Consider the following 24301-nt stretch of genomic DNA (forward strand, 5'->3'; position numbering starts at 1 on the left):
CATCAGACCCGTTCTTGATAATAGTAAAATTAAAAATAATCTGCATATAACCATTGTGCGAGCTTTTAGACAGTATATTAAAAGATTACATTGTCAATTAATCTATAATATATATATATATTATTTACGTAGCATCCAATCAAGAGACAATATTAACTTAATTGTGAATAAACATGGAACTGACGTGTAACTATATTTGGCATATGTTAGCTTCACAGCATATGTAATGCAGGTAATGCTTTGCTACCCATCGTCTCACGAGTTTTAGTTAATTTTTTAATCATGACTTGGTTTAGTGATCATTACAATATATAATCCCTGCTTTTTCCCTTGAAGTTCAAGGGAAATTAGTTGTTAAAAATAGAGTCCTCCACTTGAATAAAATTCTTAATCGGTGAAGACAGAGTCCTCAACTTTAATAAAATTCATAATAAATATTTCATGAAATAATTAATGTTCCCGCTAAGTTTTGATGAGATCAGACTGAGTTATCTAGTTCTCTCTATCTGAGTGATGTGGAAATGAGAATAAATACATGTAAAAAGAACTCTCACGAGCAAGTTAGTGGTGCTCTGGTATGATATTTATGTATCTACTACTAGGATAAGAAAAATGTACTAGGGGATCTCCTCGGGGTCTCTATATAGATGTTTGATATTGAGATAGTTACATGATGTTCAAAATCACGTTGGTAAATTATTCTTCTTTGTAACGTAATCAAGTTCATAGGTGACTGTTTGATGAGGACAAGGGATCCCACGAGTTGAGTATGTGTCAAGTTTTTCGGACGGTGTGATAGAGTTAGTTTTGATTTTCTGATTTTCACATTCGAATGAATTCATTCTTGTTAACGTAATTAACAAAAGTATATAAAATCCAATTTAATGAATTTTATATAAATAATTATCAATTTTTACATTTTTAAAATTATTTCTTTAAAACGAGAGTAAACAACATCAAAGAAATCAAATTATAATTCATCTCGATTTTATGAGAGAAGAAAATGAGAATTTTATAGTTGTCAATGAATGAAAAACTTATTATTTGCATAGTTTAAACTTTTTTTTTTATTTACCAAAAACATTCATTTTACTTGCATTGCTTTCTTGTATCCTACATGTTTCTACGCCACGCGACGGTTGGCCAGTAGCGCGAGTTACTACGGAGGCCACTATATGTGTGTTGGTTAACTGTTGGAAGGTAGCAACTGTTGAAATAAAAACTATAAATTATTATTTTTCACAAAATGGCCATAAAAATATGTATCCGCTCAGTTTAAGATTAAACCAAAAACACATAATGTTTATTGAGAAAAAAAAAATCATACAATCGTTGAATCATAATTTATTATATCTGATAAATTTATTTATTTTTAAAATAATTTATATGTATCATTGTATGGACATTAAATACGTTTTTTTTTTATAATAACGTTGTGTCTGAACTAAGAATAAGAATAGCGTGTTTGAAACCAAATAGGAGGGAGAGAGTAGTAAAAGATCGCGGCGAGGTGTAAGCTAAAAACAAAAGAAAGATCGGCGAGGAAAGTGATTATGTTATGGTTATGGTCGGTGTAAGGTGGGACCTTACGAGGATGGCAGGTGTCTGGTTTGAACACGTGGCATGGGAAATGCGGCTTGTGACTTGTGAGACGAATATTGCAGTTTACGAGGAAGGAAAGAAAGAACAGTGGAGTGGTGTGCAGAGTGAGTAGATAGATAGCAATAAGAGAGAGAGTCACACACACTCTAATAACCTTGGACCCTTCGTGCCCTGTTAGTGGGCCCCCACTAACTTCTCCTCTCTTGTCAAGCAAAGAATCCCAATTTCGCAATCCAATTCCAACAACCCTAGTTACATAGGGTGACGTCCTTCTCATCCTAACTCAATAAACTTTCCCATTATTTTTTTTTCTTTTTTCAGTTTTACCGATCTATTTAAATTTGGGTCAGATAGAATAAATAGTATTGATAAAATTACACTCAGTGGGTAAATCAACATTAATTTTTTGTCTCGAATTGAAGTCTAAATACCTGAGTTCATTAAATAATGGAAAGAATTTGGTTATATATAATAGTCTTATTATCTTATTATCAAATTTTTTTTGGAGGTTTAACAAAAAAATAAAAAATAAATATACACAAAGTTGTGCTGCAATAACATTTTAACAAATAAAAAAATATGTAGAGTTTTCTGAAAAAGAAATAGCATATTATCCGATTACATTGAAAAAGAGTGAAGGGAGGTGGTTTGTGACAGGGTATGAAATGTCACGTGGATAGAATGATGGAGGACACACGAAGCACGACGGAAGGAATTAGAATGGAGGGTTCAGTTTCGGTGGCATTCCAATCCCTAGAGTGGGAACTGAAATGATGAAGCTTATTGAAGGGGGAATGAATCAATGTTCGAGTACGTGGAATAGGGAGTTAGAAATGAAAGTCAAGGAAACAGAATATATGTCGTTATGATGGCACAGTTAGGAGATATAAAATTGATTGGTTGATTAAAATCAAAAACATGAAAAGAAAAGTTACACATTTGATTCCTCTTGATGATAAAAATCTAACATATTAATAAATAAAAAATAGGGTTCATTGTTTTGATCCCACTATTTCTTGCTAATTACTTCCAAGCTACGTACCACGACGAAACGGCTACTCCTTTGTTAAGGCAGCCATAATTCCCAACGTGATAAATGAAAGTGGATACAAAAAATGTGGGTTTCATGCCAGAGAAGTTTCATCTCAAATTGATCTAAAAGAGAGGATCAACATGTTTGTTTTGCTAGTAAGTTTGTTGCCGCATATGTTCCAAGAGGAATCTAACGAATGAACGCAAAAATAAGGAAGGAAATGTTTTGGTCAGATTCCATTGTCAAACATGCACTTAATATACATGAAAACATGCAAAGAAAGGGATTAGGACCCTTGTCTTTCTCATCTTAATTGCATTCATTGTTTCCATACATTTGCATTTGATAATGATGAGAGTGCCTATTTTAATACGAGAAAAGAAAGACTTGCATTTTTAGGAGTGAAACTTAAAAGATATTTTAGTAATATATTTTGTAATAGAAGTTAACATACTTTCACTAAAAATTAAAAGAAAAAAAAAACAAAGTCACATATATTCAAAATTGACAAGTAGTGTAATTTTTAACGTAAGAGGAGAAAATAATATAATATTCACATCTTTCCGGACAAGATACTAACTTATTCTTTTTTATATATATATTTTTTATAAATCAACATGTGAGATATTCTTAAATATGTATTATTTGACATAGATGGTAAAGCTTTAATAATTTTTTATATATAATAATACTTATAAAGGAATCTTATATGCGTCTTAATCTTCAGTTGCAACCCATCGAATTTGCGAACTAAACTTTAAAGTGTGCACTGTTATTTTATACTCCTCTTAAGTCTTAAGATTGATTTTAAATATTTGAAAGTGATAATATTTGATTAAGAATATAACAATATTTATGGTTTAACAAAATATTTATTTTCAACAAAACCTTAATAAATTAAGTTAAATAAAATAAACCTTAATAAAAGGCTATGTTAATATATATGTTTTCCTTTATACTATTATTATTACTTTGGATATTTATGGCCTCTCGATCACAGAGCACCAAATTTGCTTATCCAAAGTGGAAGTGGAGAGGGTTAAGGAAAGAAACCAAAAAGATCAACTCTTCATAATTAAGTATTCGTTTCCCAATCCATTTGGTCTGATTAAAGCTAGCCGCAAATCCAACAATTACATGCACCAATAGTTTCCTCGTGGCATAATATAGAATTGGATTATTGATACGAACAAATTATATATAGGTGAAGGGTCTTTATAAAAATGAAATTTGCATGTATCTGTCGGTCCAAGGTATTGTCTAGTGTTTTTGTTTTTAATGGGTTGGGTTGGTTTGTTCGCGCCACAGTTCAAATATTGTGAGCTAAGCATGCGTGTGTTGTCAATTTGGTAATAGTTTATAGGAGGATATTTGGAAAAGGAATAGGGAATGTCTATCAAAATACATACACGTATCTTTATCAACTCATTTGCAAAATCTTGATTCCGATTTTTCTGAATGCTCCACTTTGTTTGTTCCGTGATATTTTAAAACATAATATATGGACCTATATTCTAATTAAGATCACGTTTGAGCTGTTACTCATTGCTGATTTGAACTTTTCTTTTGTAATAATTTAGTTATGGGCATGTACAAATATTTTATTTTATTTTTTAAAGAAAAGACTCGCGAGCATTTACTCAAAATGTGTATTTTACACTATCCATGTTTTTGGGTACTACGAAGGAAAAGAAAGAAATCAAGAGAATGAAGGGAGCAAAATACAGAAAATGAAAGATAAACCATTATGTTTATTTAGAAGTTACTAATTTACACACAAAAAATTAATTAAATTAAAATAATTAATAATAATATAAGTTTATATACTATTCTTCTTTTTTAGAAAACTAACAAAATTAATTTAATTATTTGTACTTCCCTCATCACTCCCGAAATATTCCAATATGGGATAACTCAGAAGTACACAAATAAAAAAAAAAGGGCTAATTATAAGCCTTTCCATTATCCTTTTCCCTAATAATCTCTCAAACATATCAAGAGTGAACGAACATTCATAAATATAAAATTTAAATTATATAAATATATAATAATTAATTACTTGATTAATTTTTTAAAATTTATTTTTTTTTGCATTATATTTGACCCAGAGAGAGATAAAAAATCAAACTGAACTTAAGAAAATTTTAATTAATGAAAAAATAAGAGATTAAAATCTTTACAAAATTGACTTCTACTTTATTGTCAGGACTTAGGACGTATGTTTTCTATTTCGTCGGCTTCTGGTGTCCATTGTGACAAGAAGCCCATATTAACGTTGTATTATTGGGATACTTCATGAACAATGCATTCATTGGGCTTTTTGCTAGACTGAAGAGTAATGGGCCTTATTTGCTAAGTAAACCCCTTTTTGTTTCTTTTACGAAAAACCCTCCACAAAAACATGTTTTCATTTCAAAATGGGGCACGGGTTCATTTTCTTTGTGTGTAAAAATTTGACACATGGCAAAAATATTTTTGCTAGTGAAAACGTATTTCTATTGCGTGTATCTTTTATTTCTCTCTTCTGTATTTCTCTTCGGAGGTTATGGAGACAGAGTCACAGGGTACCCGGTAAACAGGTACTAGTCAGTAGTGTATATGGGCAAAGAATAGGAAGTCTTCGAATTGGGTTAACAAGCAAACTAAACGTACTTCGCAATTCGCACTCTGCGAAACCCAAACACTGTCTCCGTCTTGATGGCTGCGTCGCGAATCGTGGCCCATCCTCCGCCCTATCTCCACCGTCAATCTCCGCCATCAGACGCCGCGCCTTCCCTCAACCTCACACTCCTCCCAAAACGGTACCGTAACCTCGGCATTTGCGCTTCCCTTCGCGGCGATAAGCCCCACTCCGTCGAACTGCGAGCCACCACCTCCGACGTCGTCGTTTCCCGAGATCTTCTCTCTCTTCCGCGTACCTATATATACACACGCTTTCCCCTTTTTCTTAGCCATTGCTATTATTGGTGATGCTTTTTGCGATTTAATTTTCAGGGCCTTTGTCTTCGACTCAGTTATCTGCTTCAGTTTCCGATGGCTCTTGCCTTCGTGTTGCATATCAGGTGTTTGATTGCTGCATTGCATGTAGTCTTTTTCTCTTCCCATGCATTTGATTTGATCGCTGGAATGAAATTTTATTTATTTTTATCACAAACTAGCAATTCTTACATAAAGCACTTTCTATATAAGCACAATTATTGAAATAATAATAATAATAATAATAATGATAAAATAGATAACAGATCTTGTTTGAAAAATTGTTTGGATACTAACTTGAGCTTTTTTTATTAGCGGTGCCGGTGCTCATGCGAGAATTACTTCATAGTTTATACTCATTTTGTTTTTTCGTCTTACCAGTGTACATTTCTACATAGCTAATCTTAGAAATCACTTTAGATCAATGTTATCAATGGCGGATGGCCCAAAATTCCGCCAAGTAAACACCCCATTGCAGCCTATGGCACCACCATAGCGGGTCTCCCTTCACATATTGCCTATGGCAGTTGGCAAAAAATCAACCACGCCATTCCGCCATAGCAGCCATGGCGCCACCATTTAACAAACCACTTTAGATATGTTTTCTTAAAGTTATTATTACAAAATGTTTGCAATCTTAACATATACGGCGATTTGATAGCTAAATACTGCATTTTTCAGGGGGTTCATGGTGCTTATAGTGAATCAGCAGCACAGAAGGCCTACCCAAATTGTGAAGCTGTGCCTTGTGAACAATTTGAAACCGCATTTGATGTGAAGTTTTGTTACCCTTCCCTCTTTACTACTATTAGTAATATGTTACTTCCTCTAGTCCTTTTTATACAAATCAAATTAGAAGTTTGGCTTGGTTCTTTTTATAAGAATCAGTCTAGAATGTCTCTTGCATTAATTTAATAGTAAGTGGAATACATTAATGTCTTAAGTTCTTTGAGAGTCTTTTTATATAGAAAGCATTTTAGGAAACTTATTTTGATTATTCACATGCATAGTCAATAAAAATTAAAGCAATAAATATATTAGTGATGAAAAAGATTAAAGGAATTAAAACTAATAAAAATATTTGACAAAAGAATTAAAGTATGTCTCATTAACTGTTATGGTGCCATAACGCTATAACGTGGCATTTTTGGACCCTTTTGTCATTCACCACCTGTTATTTGTTGTTATATGGTGCTGTCAGCCATAACCTCAATGGCGCCTGCCATGCCACAGCGCCAGGGCGCCCATGGTGGAACTCCCCCCTTTTTCGTTTTGTTTTTAAAATCTCTTTTAAGGGTTAACTTCATACTTAAAACATATCAGGCCCCCATTTCATTACTTGTATTTGCTCCTTCTCTCGTGAAAGCGTGAAACCTAGGGTTTCACATGTCTTCTCTCTTGTGAACCTCTTGAGCTTTGGCAAGCTTTTCCAATGAACAAATCTGGCAACCTATAACTTCTTCCTTCCACTTCTTTCTTTTTCCCTGTTTATTCTTCACCTGTTCATTTCTTCAGATGTTCCTCATCTCTTTTTCTCTCTTCTTTTTTTTCTTAGTGTGGCTGTTCTTGTTCTTCATCTCTTCTATGTTTTTGTGCTCTGTTTTTTCAAAGTTTCAGAATTTAGTTCTGTTTTTTAGAATTTCAGAATCATGTTCTATGTTTTTTTTAAAACCTATAATGTTCCCAATTCTTTTTCACTTAAAGGACAATTTGAAGCACCCTAAATCAAATTCTTTCAAGACTTGTGATGTTTTCTTGGATTTTAGTCTATAGTTCTGTTGTTTTAAATTTATTTATGCTTTTTTTTTTGTATAGTTTTTACACATAATATGTACTTTTTTTTTGTCTGCAGTATGTATATGGCAGTTTTTTGGCTCACTGCTACAGGCCACCACCCACTATTTAACCTTGATAAATTTAATGCTACTAACTAAATTAACTAATTTCCTTAGCCCTATTGAATTAGTTAATTGGGCCTTATAAAAAGGACTGGAGGGAGTATCTCTTTCTAAGTTTCTTTATTGGTTTCCCTTGTTTCTTTGTGGACTTTCATGTTAATCTTGATTAGTTTATGTTGTACTTGTTCATGTCTTGAGAAATTTTACTCTGATTTTTTGCCTTACTGCTATAACTACTTAAAAATTATGTTCTAGTTCTTAGCTTTTAGTCTTGTTTTCTTGTCGCGGTTACCTTTTTCCATGAGGGTTAATTCTAACTGTCTCTAATCTCTTTATTTTTCTCATTTTGGGTTTTCCATGATAGGCTGTTGAAAGGTGGCTTGTGGACAGAGCAGTTTTGCCAATTGAGAATTCTTTAGGAGGGAGCATCCACAGAAATTATGACCTTTTACTCCGGCACAGTTTACATATAGTAGGAGAAGTAAATTTTGCAGTTTGTCACTGTTTGATGGCCAACCATGGTGTTAAACGTGAGGATTTAAAACGGGTTCTAAGTCATCCACAGGTGTGATTCTAACATTTTAGGCCTTACCTTCTCCCAATCACAAACATATCCCTGACTGACACTTTTTCAGGCTCTTGCTCAATGTGAGAACACACTGACGAAATTTGGATTGGTGCGAGAAGCAGTTGACGATACTGCTGGCGCTGCTAAGGTAAGTGTAGAATTATTGAAAGCTATTTAGGTGGTATTAGGTGTTTCTGTTGATTGATGGTCGTGCTTAAATTTTTGTGATACAATATTTACTTCTGGTCATGATCATTGGAACCATACCCACTTTTTTTAGGTTGAGAAACATGCTTCTTTCCTTTACATTTCAGAGCATTTTATATATTTAGTTTATGTAAGTAGGTCATCCTTGGTCAGATTCTGATTTGCTTGGTAAATTAGCATATTCTTATCATCTGAAAGACATGATTAAATATTGTGCCTTGGGTTATAGGGTTGAAATTCACATTTTACTGCTACTGTTGACTTGTTTATCAGTATCACTCAACCTAACATAGTTACAAATTATAGCATGTCGCCTACCACAAACTACAAGATGCAGGAGCAGTTGCTAGTTCTGCTGCAGCAAAGATCTATGGCTTGAATATACTTGATCAAGACATTCAGGTCTGGGTCCATGTTGTCAGTGTTTACTTGTGTGGTTGACAGTTCTAGTTCATGGTAGATTTGATCACTGATGGATTTACATTTGCAGGATGACAGTGATAATGTCACCCGATTTTTAATGTTAGCACGAGAACCTATAATTCCAGGCACTGATAGGCGATTTAAGGTACTCAGCTAGAATAAATAGCGGGAATTATTGGATAGAACACATCACATGTCTCCCAACTCCCCTGTTGATTGGATTTATGCTTATCAATATTGAATATTGCCATTGATTGTGGTGTGGATTTCTCAGACCAGCATAGTCTTTTCTTTAGAAGAGGGTCCTGGTATACTTTTCAAAGCCCTTGCTGTTTTTGCTTTGCGTCAGATTAACCTTACAAAGGTTTGTTGTCTTTCTTGGCATCACCTGTTATATCTTTTGAGGAAGTTACATTGCAAGCATGCTTTTTAGGCATTCTTTGTTACATAATTTATTTGTTTCTCCAACCGATTGAAAGTCGTCCTTTGCGTAACCAACCTCTACGAGCATCAGATGATAGCAACAATTCCAAGTATAATTACTAAAAGTCATAGCTCCTGATCTTTTACTGAACTCTGATACAGTCATCATTATTGATCATTTAAACTTAGCAGTTAAAACTTAAAAACTTAAAATCATTATTCATATTGTGTCTACAAAAGGTTATATTGATAATGATTATTGTGCTGATCTGATCATAATTATTATCTTATACAGGTACTTTGATTATCTTTTCTATGTTGATTTTGAAACATCAATGGCTGATCAGAGTGCACAAAATGCCCTAAGGCATCTAAAGGTGTGCTTTAATTTAATCCTTCAAAGCATATTGAGAGTATTAATTGTGAGTAGACATTCTTAAAACTGATACACTATACAGGAATTTGCTACATTCTTGCGTGTGCTAGGGAGCTATCCTGTGGACACTAGCTCGATGTAAATAATCTCCAAAAGAGGTGAGTGTTATTTATCCGAATAATTTCCTTGGAGATTTAGCTTAGCAAGTTTACTGAATGTAAATGACCTCCAGTTTTGAAACTTTGGTACTATATCTTGATTGTTATTGCAAACTGCGTGGAGCTTTATCCACCGTTGCTCTTATGAATGAGATAGCCTAGTCTTTTCTTGATGCTGTGTCAAATCATCTAATTTGATGGGAAGTGGGAACAGCTAATCATTGCAGTTTGAAGTGTTGTGCATGAACTTCATCAATTCTGTCGTATTGGTTTTCTTGTGTATGAGTTTACCAAAATCATACTACATGGTTATCGTTTAAAAATGGTTCAGTGTCTCCATTCCTTGTCCCAGGAATCCCTGATTCCTTGTTGCTTCTGCTGGTATTCCATTAATCTCTGTTTTCTTGGTTTGCTAACGACTCTGCATCCTCCCTCTCCTCCCCTTCCTAGAAAAAGAAAAGAAAAGTGAGAAGATCTTCAATGTAAATAATAACAACTTTGCTTTCCTGATAGATGTTTGTCATTGCTAAAATTGATTTAGTGACGTGATGTTCCTATTGGATCATTGCTTTTGTTGGGAATAACCGAATAAAATTGTATCCCTTATGTTAGCCTTTTATTTTGTAGCTATTCTTTTTTACGCTTTTGCTGTATGCTTTTGTTGTTGCAGGACTCCCAAATATAATTACAGTTGTGTGGAGCACAGTTCTTCCGGTGGTCAAATCATGCTGATGGAAATAGAGTTTGCATTGCTTCAATACAAGATATATACAGAAAATAGTATCAAATGTACAAGCTTCTTTAAATTTTGATGGGCCTCCCCTGCCGTTAAATTTATGTTCTCACAACTAGCATACAATGAATCAACAACTTTTTTTATTTTATTATTACTCACATGTTAGTTCAAATATCTATTTTCATTGCCCTTACTACCAATTCTCCCTATGATGTTTCCATATGTTCAACCTAAGTGTGACACCTCCATGAGGACACAGTATTCGGATTGTCCTTGAACAAAACGAGATACAATTGTATCTAAAAGCATCGTAGTGATTGACCCATTTGGGTTATTTTTACGAACTTTTTTTTATCAAAATGGGTTCAGTTTAAAACAAATTACTGGCATGAATCTATTTTTTGACTCAGAAAAAGATAAAACAGTTATTGACTTGTTTCACTGTCTCGTATTTTTTTGACTGAAAAAATTGGGATATACTTCCATGTAAACCAACAATTTGCAATTGTTGATTCAAGAACAACAATCTTGTCATGTCCCATTGATGCAGAAACAACAAATTTATTTTGCTGGTCATCATGTGTTGTCTCCTCACAGTCAAGTACATGTTTAGAAGTTTTTACAGTTCTTATTTGAAACATTGCTTTTAAAAATTTTGTACGTGGAACATTATTATGGTGTTAATTGAGTTATAAGTGATTTTAGTATGTGTAGTTAAGAAAATTCACTTTTTAAAATTTGAAATTTATTTTCACTACTAAAATAATTTTTTTGTTTGTAAGACTTGACAACACATTCTGATGTAAGATAAAGCATGACACGACATTGTTGTAGTTGATAACACAAATAGAAATCATCTGCACGCGTCTCTATTTTTAGTAAACATGTAATGGAAATGAAAGACGACATGTCCTTGTCGCAAAATTAGCATTACTTAGTTGTAGTATTTCACGCAAATTTTATTTCTTTCCACTATATTGAAGTTAATGTAATGTTTGAATTCGTATCCATTACGAAATGAAACCGTATAATTATTATTTTATGTTCATGGTTTACCTTAATCAAGAAATTCGTTAAATTAAAATTATAACAGTGGGAGGAGAAAATAAATTTGTTGGTAAATAAAGAAAGTATAGAAAGATAAAAAAAAAAAAACAAAAGAGAGTAAATAAATAATAAATAAAAAACTCCCCATCTATCAACTTATTACATTTTTACTTTTTTTCATATTCTTCTTTTTCAACTCACATATAATATTAGTTAGGATTTTTCGATCTCGCAGTTTAATCTAAAGAGAGAATGACAAATATATATATATATATATATATATATATATATATATATATATATATATATATCTTTTGTTTTATTGGTAATATCATAATTATGATATTTAATTATCAAGTGAAATTTGAAAGTATATTTCAGTCCTTTGAATTAATTATAGAACTAATCTTTAGTTATAGATTGAGGTTTACTCATATTCATAATTTTTTGTTCCTAAGCAATGACGTGTTTTGCAAAAAATTGAACTCATATTTTCTCTATAAATATAAGTGGTTTATTTTATCCTCCCACTGTTATCATTTTTGTAATTTTATATGAACCTAGTTTTAGTTGTTTGCTTCAATTTGGAATCACATTCATACTATTTTGACAAATTTGGAATCAATTTGGAATTAAGTAATTTAAAAATAAGATTTTAACGTTAACACTGATATTTTGATGAATTAACATTAAATTAAAATTATAAACCAAAATAACTTAAAATATACAAAATGTTCAGTCAAAAACAAAATGTTTTCAAATACAAGAAAATTATATACATCGTCCAAATATGATAATATAAAATGTCTAAAGAAACTATGGCTGATCCGTGCGCCGCCTACGTCGAGACCTCACATACACATTGCCTTCTTCTGTGACACCCCTGACAATCCTGATGCATTCTTCCATGACCTCGTGTGTCTCTGTGCCTGCTGTGACTATCCTAAGGTTGAGCAGACGCTTCAACCTTTCAGCGATCGCATGACAAACATCCTATTAAATAGAAAACAAACAAGTTAGACGGATTAGTATTAAAATAATTACGTAAATGGCATTTGATGCAACTAAGCAATAGTAACACTTACCATTGCATGTCTAGGCTGGTCCACATCAGAACGGGCATGTGTCGGTGATGCTACTGGTGTTCGTGAGAAGCATACGGATCAACTTGATCTGTATGCTTCTTGCGGATCAAGTTGATCCATAGGACACATACGGATCAAGTTGATCTGTATGCCTCTTACGGATCAAGTTGATCCATAAGAGTCATACGGATCAACTTGATCCGTATGCTTCTTATAGATCAACTTGATCCGTATGCGTCTTACGGATCAACTTGATCCGTGAGAAGCATACGGATCAACTTGATTTGTAGTGCTTCATACAGATCAAGTTGATCTGTAAGAAGCATATAGATCAAGTTGATCCGTATGACTCTTACGGATCAACTCGATCCGTGAGAGGCATACGAATCAACTTGATTCATATGTTTGTTTCGGATCAAAATACATTACGGATCATCTAAATCCTATTGCAGATCATCTAAATCCTAACTTATCTCTACTGCGGATAACCTAAATCCCTATGCGGATCAACTAAATCCCTACAAACTACACTACACCAACAAAAATGGAAGCAGAAACGCAAACGACACAACAAAAGGGAGAAGAGGCTTACCTCGAAGGTCGACGGTGGAGCAGCGCAATGCACGTCTTGCGGGAAGAGAAGAACCTCCAAAGCACCACGAACACGCCGACAATAATGCTGAAGAAGAATGGAATAAGAAGATAAATCGGGCGCGGACTGAAGAAGAAGAAGGGGCTCAAGAAGAAGGGGCACTCGCAGACGCGAAAGAGGGGGCACTCACAGTCGGAGAAGAAGAAGAGGCTGGCTGAAGAAGAAGAGGCTGGGTGCACAAAATTTTTAAAAAAAGGGCAGGGGTATTTTAGACTTTTACCATTAGGTGTTGGGTGCACCAGCAATAATGTTGGGTGCACCTAGCATCAGCTAGAGCAAAATCTTGCATCATTGATGGCATCTAAGATAACAGGAGGGGAACTATTAATGGCACCTCCTATGTTGCTATTTAAACCCTCCCCGAGGCAAAACACTATTCTTTTAGTATTTAGTTAAAATTACCTATCAAAAACATGTTTTCCATTGATCAAACTTAACACAACGGATACTTGTTTCCGTAGTGTTAATTTTCTTTCAAAAAAAATTAACACAATAAAAACAAGTTCTTGTTGTATTTTTTTTATAAAAAAAAATTAGGTTAAATTGTAATTTTGTTCCCCTATAATTTCAAATATGTAATTTTGATTTTCCTATTTCTAAATCAAGATATTTAATCTTTCTATTGTTTAAAATAAGCAATTTTGGTCATTCTATCAGGTGAGCGTTCAAAGTCAAACAATGACTTTAATGTGACATATTAGTATTTGTGTGACACTTATGTAGATGGTTGATATGAGGCTTATGTGACTAAGGGGTTAAATAAAGTGAAAAATAGAAAGGTAAAAGTTAAACTTATGACCTTTAGTTTTAAAACAAAACAATAAATCATTAAGACACTTGTTTTGTTTAGTTAATATTATAAATATTTTTTTACATGTACCATTACTCAAGAGTTATTAATTTTTTTTATTTATAAAAATTTATAGATTAAAATAAAATATTTAATTTTACATGTATTTACTTTTATTATAAAAATCTGTTTTAATATAAAATTTGTTGTTATTTTTTTATAATTTAAAAAAAATACATAAACTCATATATAGACTATTTAGAAAACTATTTTATGTAATTTATAGAAATTATGTAAATTTAAAATTTAAAATTACTACTTTTATAATTAAAATGAAATTTGTATTATTTATATATACAAATAATTTTACATAATTTTATAGATTACATAAGTAACTTATTTAATTTTCTTGATTTATATATTTGGTATTAAAAAAACTCACTAAATAATGTTTTATAATTAAAACAAAAATATTAGCATGTAAGTTTCTTAAAATATTAAATATTAATTTTTTAACAATTTATATAATTAGAATAAAAATAATTTACATATTAAAATAAATTTACGTAATTTGTATAATCTACATATTAATTGATGTAATTATATTGATTTGTATAATTAGAGGAAAATTTTATGTATATCAAAATCAATTTATAAAATAATTTATATATTAATTTATGAAATTTAATTATAAATTGATAAAATAAAAATATGTAAAGTACTCAAAATAAAAATATATAAAATATAATTGAAAATATTTATATATTAAATATTTTTTAATTTATAAATGTTTATAACTTGAAACAAATTAATAACTGTTGACTAATGATACATACAAAATCATTTTTATATAGTTAAATAAATAAATCAAGTGTCTTAGTGGTTTATTATCTTATCTTGGAATAAATAGTCATGAGTTCAATTCCTATTAAAATCTTTTTTATGTTTTACTTTATTCTGAAAAATAGAGGAACTATATATCTTAATTTAGAAATAGGGAAAACAAAATTAGGGATTTAAAATTATAAGAAAACCAAAATTACAATTTAACCAAAAATTTATCATAAAGAAAATATATTTTCGTTGTGTATTTTGAAGTTACACCCTCTATCAACACAACAGAAATAGGGGAGGTTTAAATAGGAATGGGGTGAGTGCTAATAGGGCTACCCATGGTAGCCTGCATCCCCAAACAAAATATCAAAATGGGGTAGTCAAGCAAACTATTTATCTGTCCTATGTTATTTTCGCCTCGTCAAATGTAGGAGTATTTTGTTTGAAAAAAAACCCAAAATGATTAAAAAGCGAAAAAAGAATATAAATGAACTTTGGAGTGAATGGATTAGAGTCAGCTAAGATTAGCATAACATACTTTCGAAGTTCCAAATGTAAGGCCTTGTTCAAGGTGGTTTCTCATTTTCAGTTTTAAAATTTTTAAAAATTAAAATCAATTTTAGTTGAGTTTCGATTTACTCTGCATTTAGTTTTTAGAAAACATTACAAATTAAAGTAAATAAAATGGATCAATTGTTTTATCTTGTCTCGCTCTGATATGAAATAACGGTGATGACAGAAGTAGTGGAGTGAGAGTGGCAACGGTGACAGTGGTAGAGGTGAAATAATGGCAGCAACAATGGTGCGGTGGTGGTGGAATAGGGATGGTGACAGTAGTAGTGGTAGAATGACAATTCCGGTATTTTAAACCTCAGACCGACTTATTCAATCATGACCCAGAGGTCTGGTCGGGTTGAGTTGCCTATCGGATTGACCATGCATTGGACCTTATGCAACTTGATACGACCCAATCGAGTTTGCAGTTAAACCAATGACCCATTGACTTGGGTCAAGTCATGCCGAAGAAGGAAACACATTGGGTCATGTGGGTAAATTAAGGTTGGGTATAAAATTTTAACTTTTTTCTAATTAAGATCAGGTCATGCGGATCAATTAGTGACTCACTGGTTTGACCATTGACCAAGTGACCAAATGCCTTGATCGAGTCAATCGCCAATTCAATTTTAAAATTATGACAATGATTGCGACAACGTTGATGGAAACTATAGAATGGTGGCGATGATGACAGTAGTAACGGTGGAATGGTAATGACAATGACAACAGTGTGATGGTGACTCTGGTGGTGGTAGTGGCGATAGTAATAGTGGAATGATGGTGGCAACAATGACAATGTGGTGGGGACACTAGTGGTAGACGATAGCAATAGTGGAATGGTGTTGGTGGTAACGACAACAATGATGGGGTGAAATAGTGATAGCGAGGGCAACAACAACGATGAAGACAACAAAATGGTGTGACGATTGTGGTGGTGGAGGCGATAACGATGAGGTGTGGTGGCGACGGTGGAATGGTGGTGGCGATTGTGGTTGTGGTGGAAAGGTGGCACTGAAGGCACGGGTAGGGACAAGGGCAGTGGTGATAGTTATAATGTATTTTTTAAAACTAAAAACTAAATTCACAATCTTTTTTCTTGGTTTGATAATGAATGTAAAATTGTTTTGAAATTTAGATAAAAACTAATTCAGCTCCATTTTTATCAAATGGATTTTGTTTTGAAAATTACATTTCAAAATTGAAAATAAAAAACTAACAACCACCCCAAATGGAGTATAAGGTTTACATTTTTAAGTTAACAATATCAACTTGTCAAAAGAACAAACCTAAAAAAATTAATCTAGCATAAGAGACACAACGGATAAAAAAAAATAAATTGTTCTTCACATGCAGCAAGGGTCACACTCTTCAATTACATTGTAACGAAAAAAATAAACAAAAAAAATGTAACGAAGTTGAAGATGCAATGGCAGTAAGCCAATAACAGTGTATACAGGGTTTCCTTTAACCAAGATGTACGCCCATCTTAGTATTTACTGCCCAACAAACATCAATTTGCTAAAGATCAAATTTGCTTCAGCAATGACTGGTAGTCAAAGGCTCAAATAGACTCGACACTAAATCAGAGTCTCCTCATAAATGAAGTTATAGAGGAAGCTCAAACTTTGAGGTTCAGACAGACTTGACACTTCTCATTAGGGGAAGCTCAACACTTAAAATTCTAGACTTCCAAGTAAGAAGACAGATTTTAATCTGGAACATGCTGATCTCAATGTCTTGCCATTAGATCTCTGATCAAGGCCAGGATCTCGCCTCGCATGCTGGCGACAGCAGATGGGGAAACCTGTTCCTTCACCGCAGAAAACCACAGATCATTTGTATCAGCATTTTTATGATTTACATGCCAGTTGCATATTACTCTGGCTATGGCTGTGGCATATAAGCCACAGTCATAACCATTGTCTTGCATGGGTGAATTAGTGCATTCCAGAAAGCTAGCCTCAGAAGCTGATCCAGAGGATCCCATGTATCCAGCAATGCCTTTATAGAGTTGCTTGGCGGGTGCTGCATTCATGCTTCTGCAACTATCGTGGTGAACAAACAAATTAGCGTTGCGGTAATATGCAAGTAAGCTCCAATGAGAACCACCTTCAGCTCTGTCAACGTCATCATTGTCATTGACGGGAAATATAACCAGTGTCTTATCAGGCAAATGAAGGGGTTCTATGAAATCACCAAGAGCCTCAGCGACAGGGCATTGTATTATCCAAAATGCAATGGATGGTGGAACCAGCAGGATATCCTGAGAGGGATGACATGAAGAAAGATAGCTGAAATAAAACTCGATAATCCGATCATTCAAAAAATATGGACCACTAAGGATGTGTAAATCAGATCGCCTAAGCACCACATCGTTGTAGCTGAGAATCTTCTCATCTGCTTTTGATTTCCTCATCCCAGTATATAGGCTAGCCTGATGAAAACAAATTAGGACAAGCTTAGCTAGATCATCACCTATGCAACTTCCAAAGGAGAATAAAAGGGCATGCACGCACACAGAGCCAGTACTTATGCTATTTAATGGTCTAGTTTAGATAACACAACATACAATGCCTTCTCAAATGTTTATGAGTAAAAGGAATAAGCAAACTGCTCAAAAGATCTGTGTGTCACTTGGGATTTACTCTACTATGCATAAAATGATTACATTATTTAGCATAAAAGCCTAGTTGTCAAATTTTCAGTTCAAAGTTGAAAAATGCTTTCTTAAGAGATCAAAATTTCTGATGTTATAACCAATTACCTTGAATCTGCAACCGCAGCAAAAGAGAAAATAAAATAAAACAAATCCAAGAACAAAATCATAAGATGAGATAAATCATCAAGTACTGCATAAGAAGGAATTCACATCAGATAGATCTGTTTTAGCCTTAAACTTTCGTTGTATAGTTTAATCAAGTAGAACAGGATCAGTGAGGAATGTTTCTAATAATTTTTACCATTAAATTTGATTGATCGAGTCCAAACGATGAGTAATCTCGTTCCCTACTTATTAAAACTTGTCTTAATTTATTTTCATCTGAAATTGCGGGACGGAAAAGTAAATTTGGGGGTAAATGATTAACCTGCAACTTCGGAGAATGAGAGAAAATCTTATTATATATCAAACCTAATTTTGCAGTGATGTTGGAATTTAAGCTTGAATGCATTGGAATAAATATGAAAAGAATAAAAAAATAAAGAAAACGAAAAGAATCAACTATGGTTATCGGAGAGAATGACTTACAGAGATTGAGTGAGTGAAGTCGAACAAGCGCTGCAGATTCAGAGAAAGTGAAAAGTATAATTTATATAGCGAAGCCGAACTGCCAAACAGTGTTCGTTTAGAAACAAAAGCTTCGGTTAACAGAATATCCAACTACGATTGTTGGGTATATGTAGGTGAGAAATCACTAAACCAATATAAATTGTTTGAGTCATTCATCTTCCTAACCCTATTCTCTTTTATAAGTTTTGTGATTTGTGTGTTTTATAAAATTGAATATTTGTTCAATTGATTTTGTACTATTGTATGTGATTAAGGTTTTTAAGGGTGTTTCCATCATACAATATGTAAACCCTCGTTTTTATGTAAAATAAATAAAAAGAGTTTTTAGAAATTAAATAAATGAGAGGAAAGGGGTTTTCTTAATTAAAATAAGGGTTTAATAGTATTAAAAAATAAATAAAGTAAAATGATATTTTAGAAAATAAAGAGATGTTTTAGTTGATTATTTATTTAATAAAATAATAAAATAGAGTTTCTTTTATAAAATAATAAAATAAAGAAAAATAGAGTAAATAATAACCTCAGGATCCCTACTTATAAATAAAGATATATTAGGTCAATTTTTATAATTATGATAAGTCTCTATGCTTTCTTTTCCTCTCTTAAAACTCTTTCTTTTTCTCGCATACACCCAAACTTGCCGCAATAAAATTAAATCTCGAACTTGTTAACAAGTTGATCGTTCTAAAATTTGGACACTGCCTTCGAAACTCATTTTCACACATTCTCACCGATGAGATTTGTGAAATAACATTTTTAGAGAGAGAAGTGTCCATCACACGAAGCCAATGAAATTAAGGCTCTAATCCATTCTCCTTCTCTTTAACGCTTGGAAACCCTCACAGAGCAACTAGAGGAAAAAATTTGAGAAATCTTAGGGAACTACTAGAGACGCCATTATTGCTACGAGACTACACGCGTGAGCCTACTTAGAGGTAAAAGATTAATTTATCGCAATTGGGGTTAGAATGAACATGTGTAGGAGACCTTAGAATATCAAATTGGGATTAATTTTGAGGTGTTTTATGCGTTTTAATTTTTCCTGCAAAATGATAACTATGAATTGCTCATGTTTGATGGGTCAATTGATGTCATGGTGCAAATTGGATGGTTTAATTGAGTGTTTGGCTTTAAATGTTATAAACCTAGAAATTTGAGAATTCTTGATTCTTGCATGTTTTCTTGAAATTGATTGAGGAATTTTGTTTCCCATGATATGATCGCATGTTTTGTGTTATTCGTTTTGAATTTGAGTTTGTTTTGAGGTCTAAATTGTGCCTCTTTTGCTTCATGAAATAGAGGTTTTTAGTGAAGCACAATCGTGCTTGATGAGAGCACGCCGGTGCTTAGTGAAAATCAGTTGTTTTAAGCCCATGTTATCTTCTTGACAATATGAATTAACTCGTAGCCTAAAGATGACTAAGAAAATGATTGAATTATGTTTTGTGGTTTGCATGAAAGTTGTAGCCCTGGATGTTAGATAACAAGTGTCATTGGTTCCACCCAATTCAGAGTTTTATAACCCCCTAGAGAGTCAAATTACTGAGTAAAGGTCAAGCTGAGATGATTAAGCAATGATCCAATGGTTACCTTAAGTTTAGACATAGTTAATGGTCAAACCGGTTTTTGTGATCAACATAAGAGTTGTAGATGATTGTTTTAAACAAGATAAGTATGAACTTAATAGGATTAGTACATTCCTTATACTTGTAATTTTACTCTACAAAGGTCGTAGTAACTTAGAAGGAAATGTAAAGATATACTTGTTTACTATATATGTACGTGTGATTGCTATTAACTGAATGAATAAGTGAATGATTATATGCTTTAAATGTTGGAAGATTTTTATTCTATGATATATATATATATATATATATATATATATATATATATATATATATATATATATATATATATGTGTGTGTGTGTGTGTGTGTGTGTGTGTGTGTGTGTGTGTGTGTGTGTGTGTGTGTGTGTATGTGTGTGTGTGTGTGTGTGTGTTGTGCCATGTAAATATTACTACTATGTAATATAGTTGGATTTAATATATATACATGTATATGATTTATAAAGTGTAATGATATGACATTTTGGGATTATGAAATTGTGATTGAGATTGAGTATAAGTGGCAAGTTGAACATGCGTTAATTTGTAAGATACACTTGAACATGCGATTGTGAATTGTAACATTGTGAGATGTTAAGTTATGGACATGAAATATGGTTGTGAATAAGTGTTTGGTTAATACTTGATGTGATATTACTTGTGTTGTGAATTGTGAATTATACAATAACTCGGTTGATGTTTACCTTGAGAAAAGTGTTTATGTGCGAGGTGTTAAAAGGAAAGTGTAAGGTTTCAAGTTAGGAACCTGAGGTGTTAAAAGGAAAGTCTAGAGTTCCAAGTTAGGAACCTGAGATGTTAAATTATAGCGCAATGTGTTAAACATGTTTGAAAATAAGTGTGAGATCGCATGTATTGTATAATTCATGAGCATTGTCTGCGTGTAAAAGTTGTTTTAGGAGTTGGACTTAAATCAGGAAGGTGAGGCCCTAACAGATTCTTTGAAATCTAGGCCTTGGGGTAAATACATTTGGTTTGAGTGCTCTTTTAAACCTATGTTAATCCCATATGATTGGAGCATTCTCACAAAACAGAGTGACCATGATTGGTCACCTAATGATTTTACTTAGTGAAAGTAACCTGACATACCCATTGTGTGACGCATCTTGTTATGTACTCCTAGGTGTCTTGGTGTTGTTTTTCACATGGTACCACATTGCATATATGATTGAGTCTTAGTGTATTTGTTGCATAATGCCTGTGAAATGATCATTGTGACTTGTTATGTGATGGTGTATAATGAATTGTCTAAGTGTAAAATATGATATTATATTTGAGATGTGTTGTCTTGAATATGTGATTAATCGTGAAGGCATGAAATGTGATTAAATTCTAGAACAAGTGATGTTACATGTTAAGTGTTGAAATGATATGAATTATGCCAAATTTTAGCCTTGTTATACCTATATTGTTGTTATAATTATATTATTGTTATATTTATATCATACCTATATGTTTTCGTTTATCTTTATTCGTTGAGGAATGTGATGACTCATTCCTCGTGTGTTGTTTGCGTTTAGATCCTGTAATGATCTCGAACCTTGTGTTTATGGAAGCAAATGGTTAGGTGAATTGCTTTAAGAAACCTCGTGTTGGAGGGTGTCGGGACTTAATACTCTAATTGGATGTGACATTGGGGCATAAATTTTTGTTTTAATTGCATGATGTTTCCGAACATGTTATTTTACTTTATTTTGTTCTACTGCTTAACTTGAGTTTTTTTGTAAACTTGAACGACCTTGTTTTGAGTTGGAAATATTTCTGATAAGTTTTATTTGGTAATAGTGAAACAAATGTGAATATTTTATCCAAGTGAATTTACTTACAATTTTATTGAATAAAATTGATTTAATTAAATTCCATGTTTTATATGTTTTTTTCCATTTATATGCATGTTGGAATAGGTGATGTCACATTCCAAGTGGTTCAACGATTCAAGAAAAAAAATGATGGTTAGAAGTTTTTCAAAAAGATTTTGAAAAAGTGATAAAAGTTTTAAAACTCCTATTCACCTCCTTTAGATGATTCTGTCCGGATCAACTTTGTTTTACCACATTCTATCCGTGTAACAAACAAAAAAATTATGACAAAATAGGATGATAGGATATGATAATTATCTTATCTTGTCCTATTATATCCAGGTCACCTAACAACATTAAAATTGTGAAAAAATAACTTATTTTTTATTTGTTCTTAAATATAAGTTTTTTTAGTTAATTTATACTTTTTAAAGAAAGTTAATTGATATGATTAATAACATTAAATTTGTTAATAATTTGTAAAAAAATTTCAAAATTATCCTTAAAAATAATGGAACTCATAATCTCTCTTTTTTCACTTAATTATTTTCTCAAATAATTAATTAATGCATGTTAGTTTTCTTGTTCAATCCTTACAAGAGAAATAATATATTTATCTTTTTAATACAAAACATTTATTGTAAATCAATTAAGGGTGTTTGAGTTTAAAAATAATTATAACAAAAGAAAATTTGAAAAAAAATCTTATGAAAAAAACAAAAAAAAAAAATAGTTTCATACGTAGGAACGAAGGGACTATACATATACTTATTGCGTAAAACATTGTTTTTTTGAAGCAAAACACATTGTTATGTAGAATTAAATATAATTTGATCGTATGGTAGATATAATATTTGCTTAAAATATATGCTTATATTTCAAGAGTCTTTTTTATTAATATATTAAAACCTAAAATATTATTTTCAACAAATTTAAATATGCTAAATTAACATTTAATATATTCAAAAATATTTTTCAAAATTTATTTAATTTACAAGAAATTTCAATAATAAAAAAAATATGATAGAAAAAATGAGTAATATATACTGGTTAAATTACGAAATGATTTATATTTTATATAATAACTTCAGGAGAAAGTAACTTATTTACCACTCAACAAGAGAGTATCAATCAACAAATTATCATTTTCTTTTTTATATAAATTAATAATGCTCGATTTTTAAAATTTATATCGGAAATGATATCGTAAAAAGTGGATTTTATAATATGATATTGTATAACATAACTTGAAAACTAAGAGTTTGACATCTTTACAGAGAAATTATATAATATTTTCTATGATAAATTATTTATTACTCCATGCAAACAACTAATTATGTTTTTTTATCACACTAATTTTAGTTATTTGTATTGAATTTAATATGATTTTTTAAAATAAAGTCAAACTCAATGTATTAAGAATTTAAGACACGTAACTGTTCGTTTATTTTCTCAAACTAAAGTACTGCTATTAATTAGTAATTGATGTTGACAAGCATAATTCGTATACCTATTTATTGATTTTGACCAACATAAAGCTCTTCAATTTTCCATTTCCATTTAACACATGCATTAGTAGTACATTACGTCCATGGGAGAAAATGGAGCATGTAAGCCACACAAAATAAAAATAAAATGAAACAAAATTTATAGCATTTCAAATATTTGCGAGTGAAATAAAAACAAAAACAAGAGTTACTTTTTCAAGTTAATAACGCAGTTATTTTTTTTTACTTAATTTTCTCCATTAAAAGATATTGCCTTCTTTTTCTTCATAAACGCATAAAATAATGTTATGCATCCAACAATAATTTTTACATTTCATATTTAGTTTAATTTTTTATATATATTGTTAGTGTAAATAATTTTAATCTATTAAACAATTAGAAATTATCTTAAATATGGCTTTTAAAATATTTATGAAGAGAGGTTTTTATTTTTTCAATTTTTTTATTAATTGTGTTTAACTTCTTTTTTATTTATTACTTTTAAAAAAAATAACAATATAGAAGTGAAAATTCACCGGAGATTAGAAGAAAAATTTAAAGTTTAAAAATTATGGTTAATACCAAATGGAATATATTCCTTTATTATTAGTCTTTATTATTAGTATAGGGGGAGAGCATTTTAAATAAAAATAAAAAAGGAAAAAAGATTTAAAAGTTAAAAAATAAAAAATAAGATTAATAAAAAAAAACTAACAAACAACATGAAAATAGTGGGTAA

At 31.6% G+C, this 24301-nt stretch overlaps 2 protein-coding genes across 3 annotated transcripts; one reads left to right on the forward strand and one right to left on the reverse strand.

The window, feature by feature from the left end:
- The first annotated feature begins 5147 nt into the window (after positions 1-5147).
- On the forward strand, positions 5148-10595 carry LOC114380235 (arogenate dehydratase/prephenate dehydratase 2, chloroplastic-like). 2 transcript variants are annotated; one of them, XM_028339239.1, is made up of 12 exons: positions 5148-5549; positions 5630-5697; positions 6293-6385; positions 7874-8074; positions 8145-8225; positions 8591-8686; positions 8775-8852; positions 8982-9071; positions 9179-9240; positions 9426-9507; positions 9589-9664; positions 10335-10595. In XM_028339239.1, the coding sequence occupies exons 1-11, from the start codon at positions 5333-5335 to the stop codon at positions 9646-9648; spliced, it is 1128 nt and encodes a 375-aa protein (XP_028195040.1). In that variant the 5' UTR covers positions 5148-5332; the 3' UTR covers positions 9649-9664; positions 10335-10595. The 2 variants fall into 2 exon arrangements, 1 of the variants encoding a protein (XP_028195040.1); XR_003659693.1 differs by lacking the exon at positions 9179-9240 and having other exon boundaries at positions 5150-5549.
- A 6055-nt stretch (positions 10596-16650) lies between these two features.
- LOC114378415 (NEDD8-specific protease 1) lies at positions 16651-18835 on the reverse strand. The gene is made up of 2 exons (XM_028337006.1): positions 18611-18835; positions 16651-17797 (listed from the first exon to the last, which is right to left on the reverse strand). Exon 2 carries the CDS (start codon positions 17777-17779, stop codon positions 17093-17095), a length of 687 nt encoding a protein of 228 aa, XP_028192807.1. The 5' UTR covers positions 17780-17797; positions 18611-18835; the 3' UTR covers positions 16651-17092.
- Positions 18836-24301: the final 5466 nt, after the last annotated feature.

The sequence above is a fragment of the Glycine soja genome, chromosome 12, assembly GCF_004193775.1.
Source record: "Glycine soja cultivar W05 chromosome 12, ASM419377v2, whole genome shotgun sequence".
Lineage (NCBI taxonomy): Eukaryota > Viridiplantae > Streptophyta > Magnoliopsida > Fabales > Fabaceae > Glycine > Glycine soja.

Coding starts and splice junctions, on each gene's coding strand:
- LOC114380235 (XM_028339239.1), top strand. CDS start 5,333: ATGGCTGCGTCGCGAATCGTGGCCCATCCTCCGCCCTATCTCCACCGT. Junction 5,550..5,629: donor AGATCTTCTCTCTCTTCCGC/GTACCTATATAT, acceptor TTTAATTTTCAG/GGCCTTTGTCTTCGACTCAG. Junction 8,853..8,981: donor GCACTGATAGGCGATTTAAG/GTACTCAGCTAG, acceptor TGGATTTCTCAG/ACCAGCATAGTCTTTTCTTT.
- LOC114378415 (XM_028337006.1), bottom strand. CDS start 17,779: ATGAGGAAATCAAAAGCAGATGAGAAGATTCTCAGCTACAACGATGTG.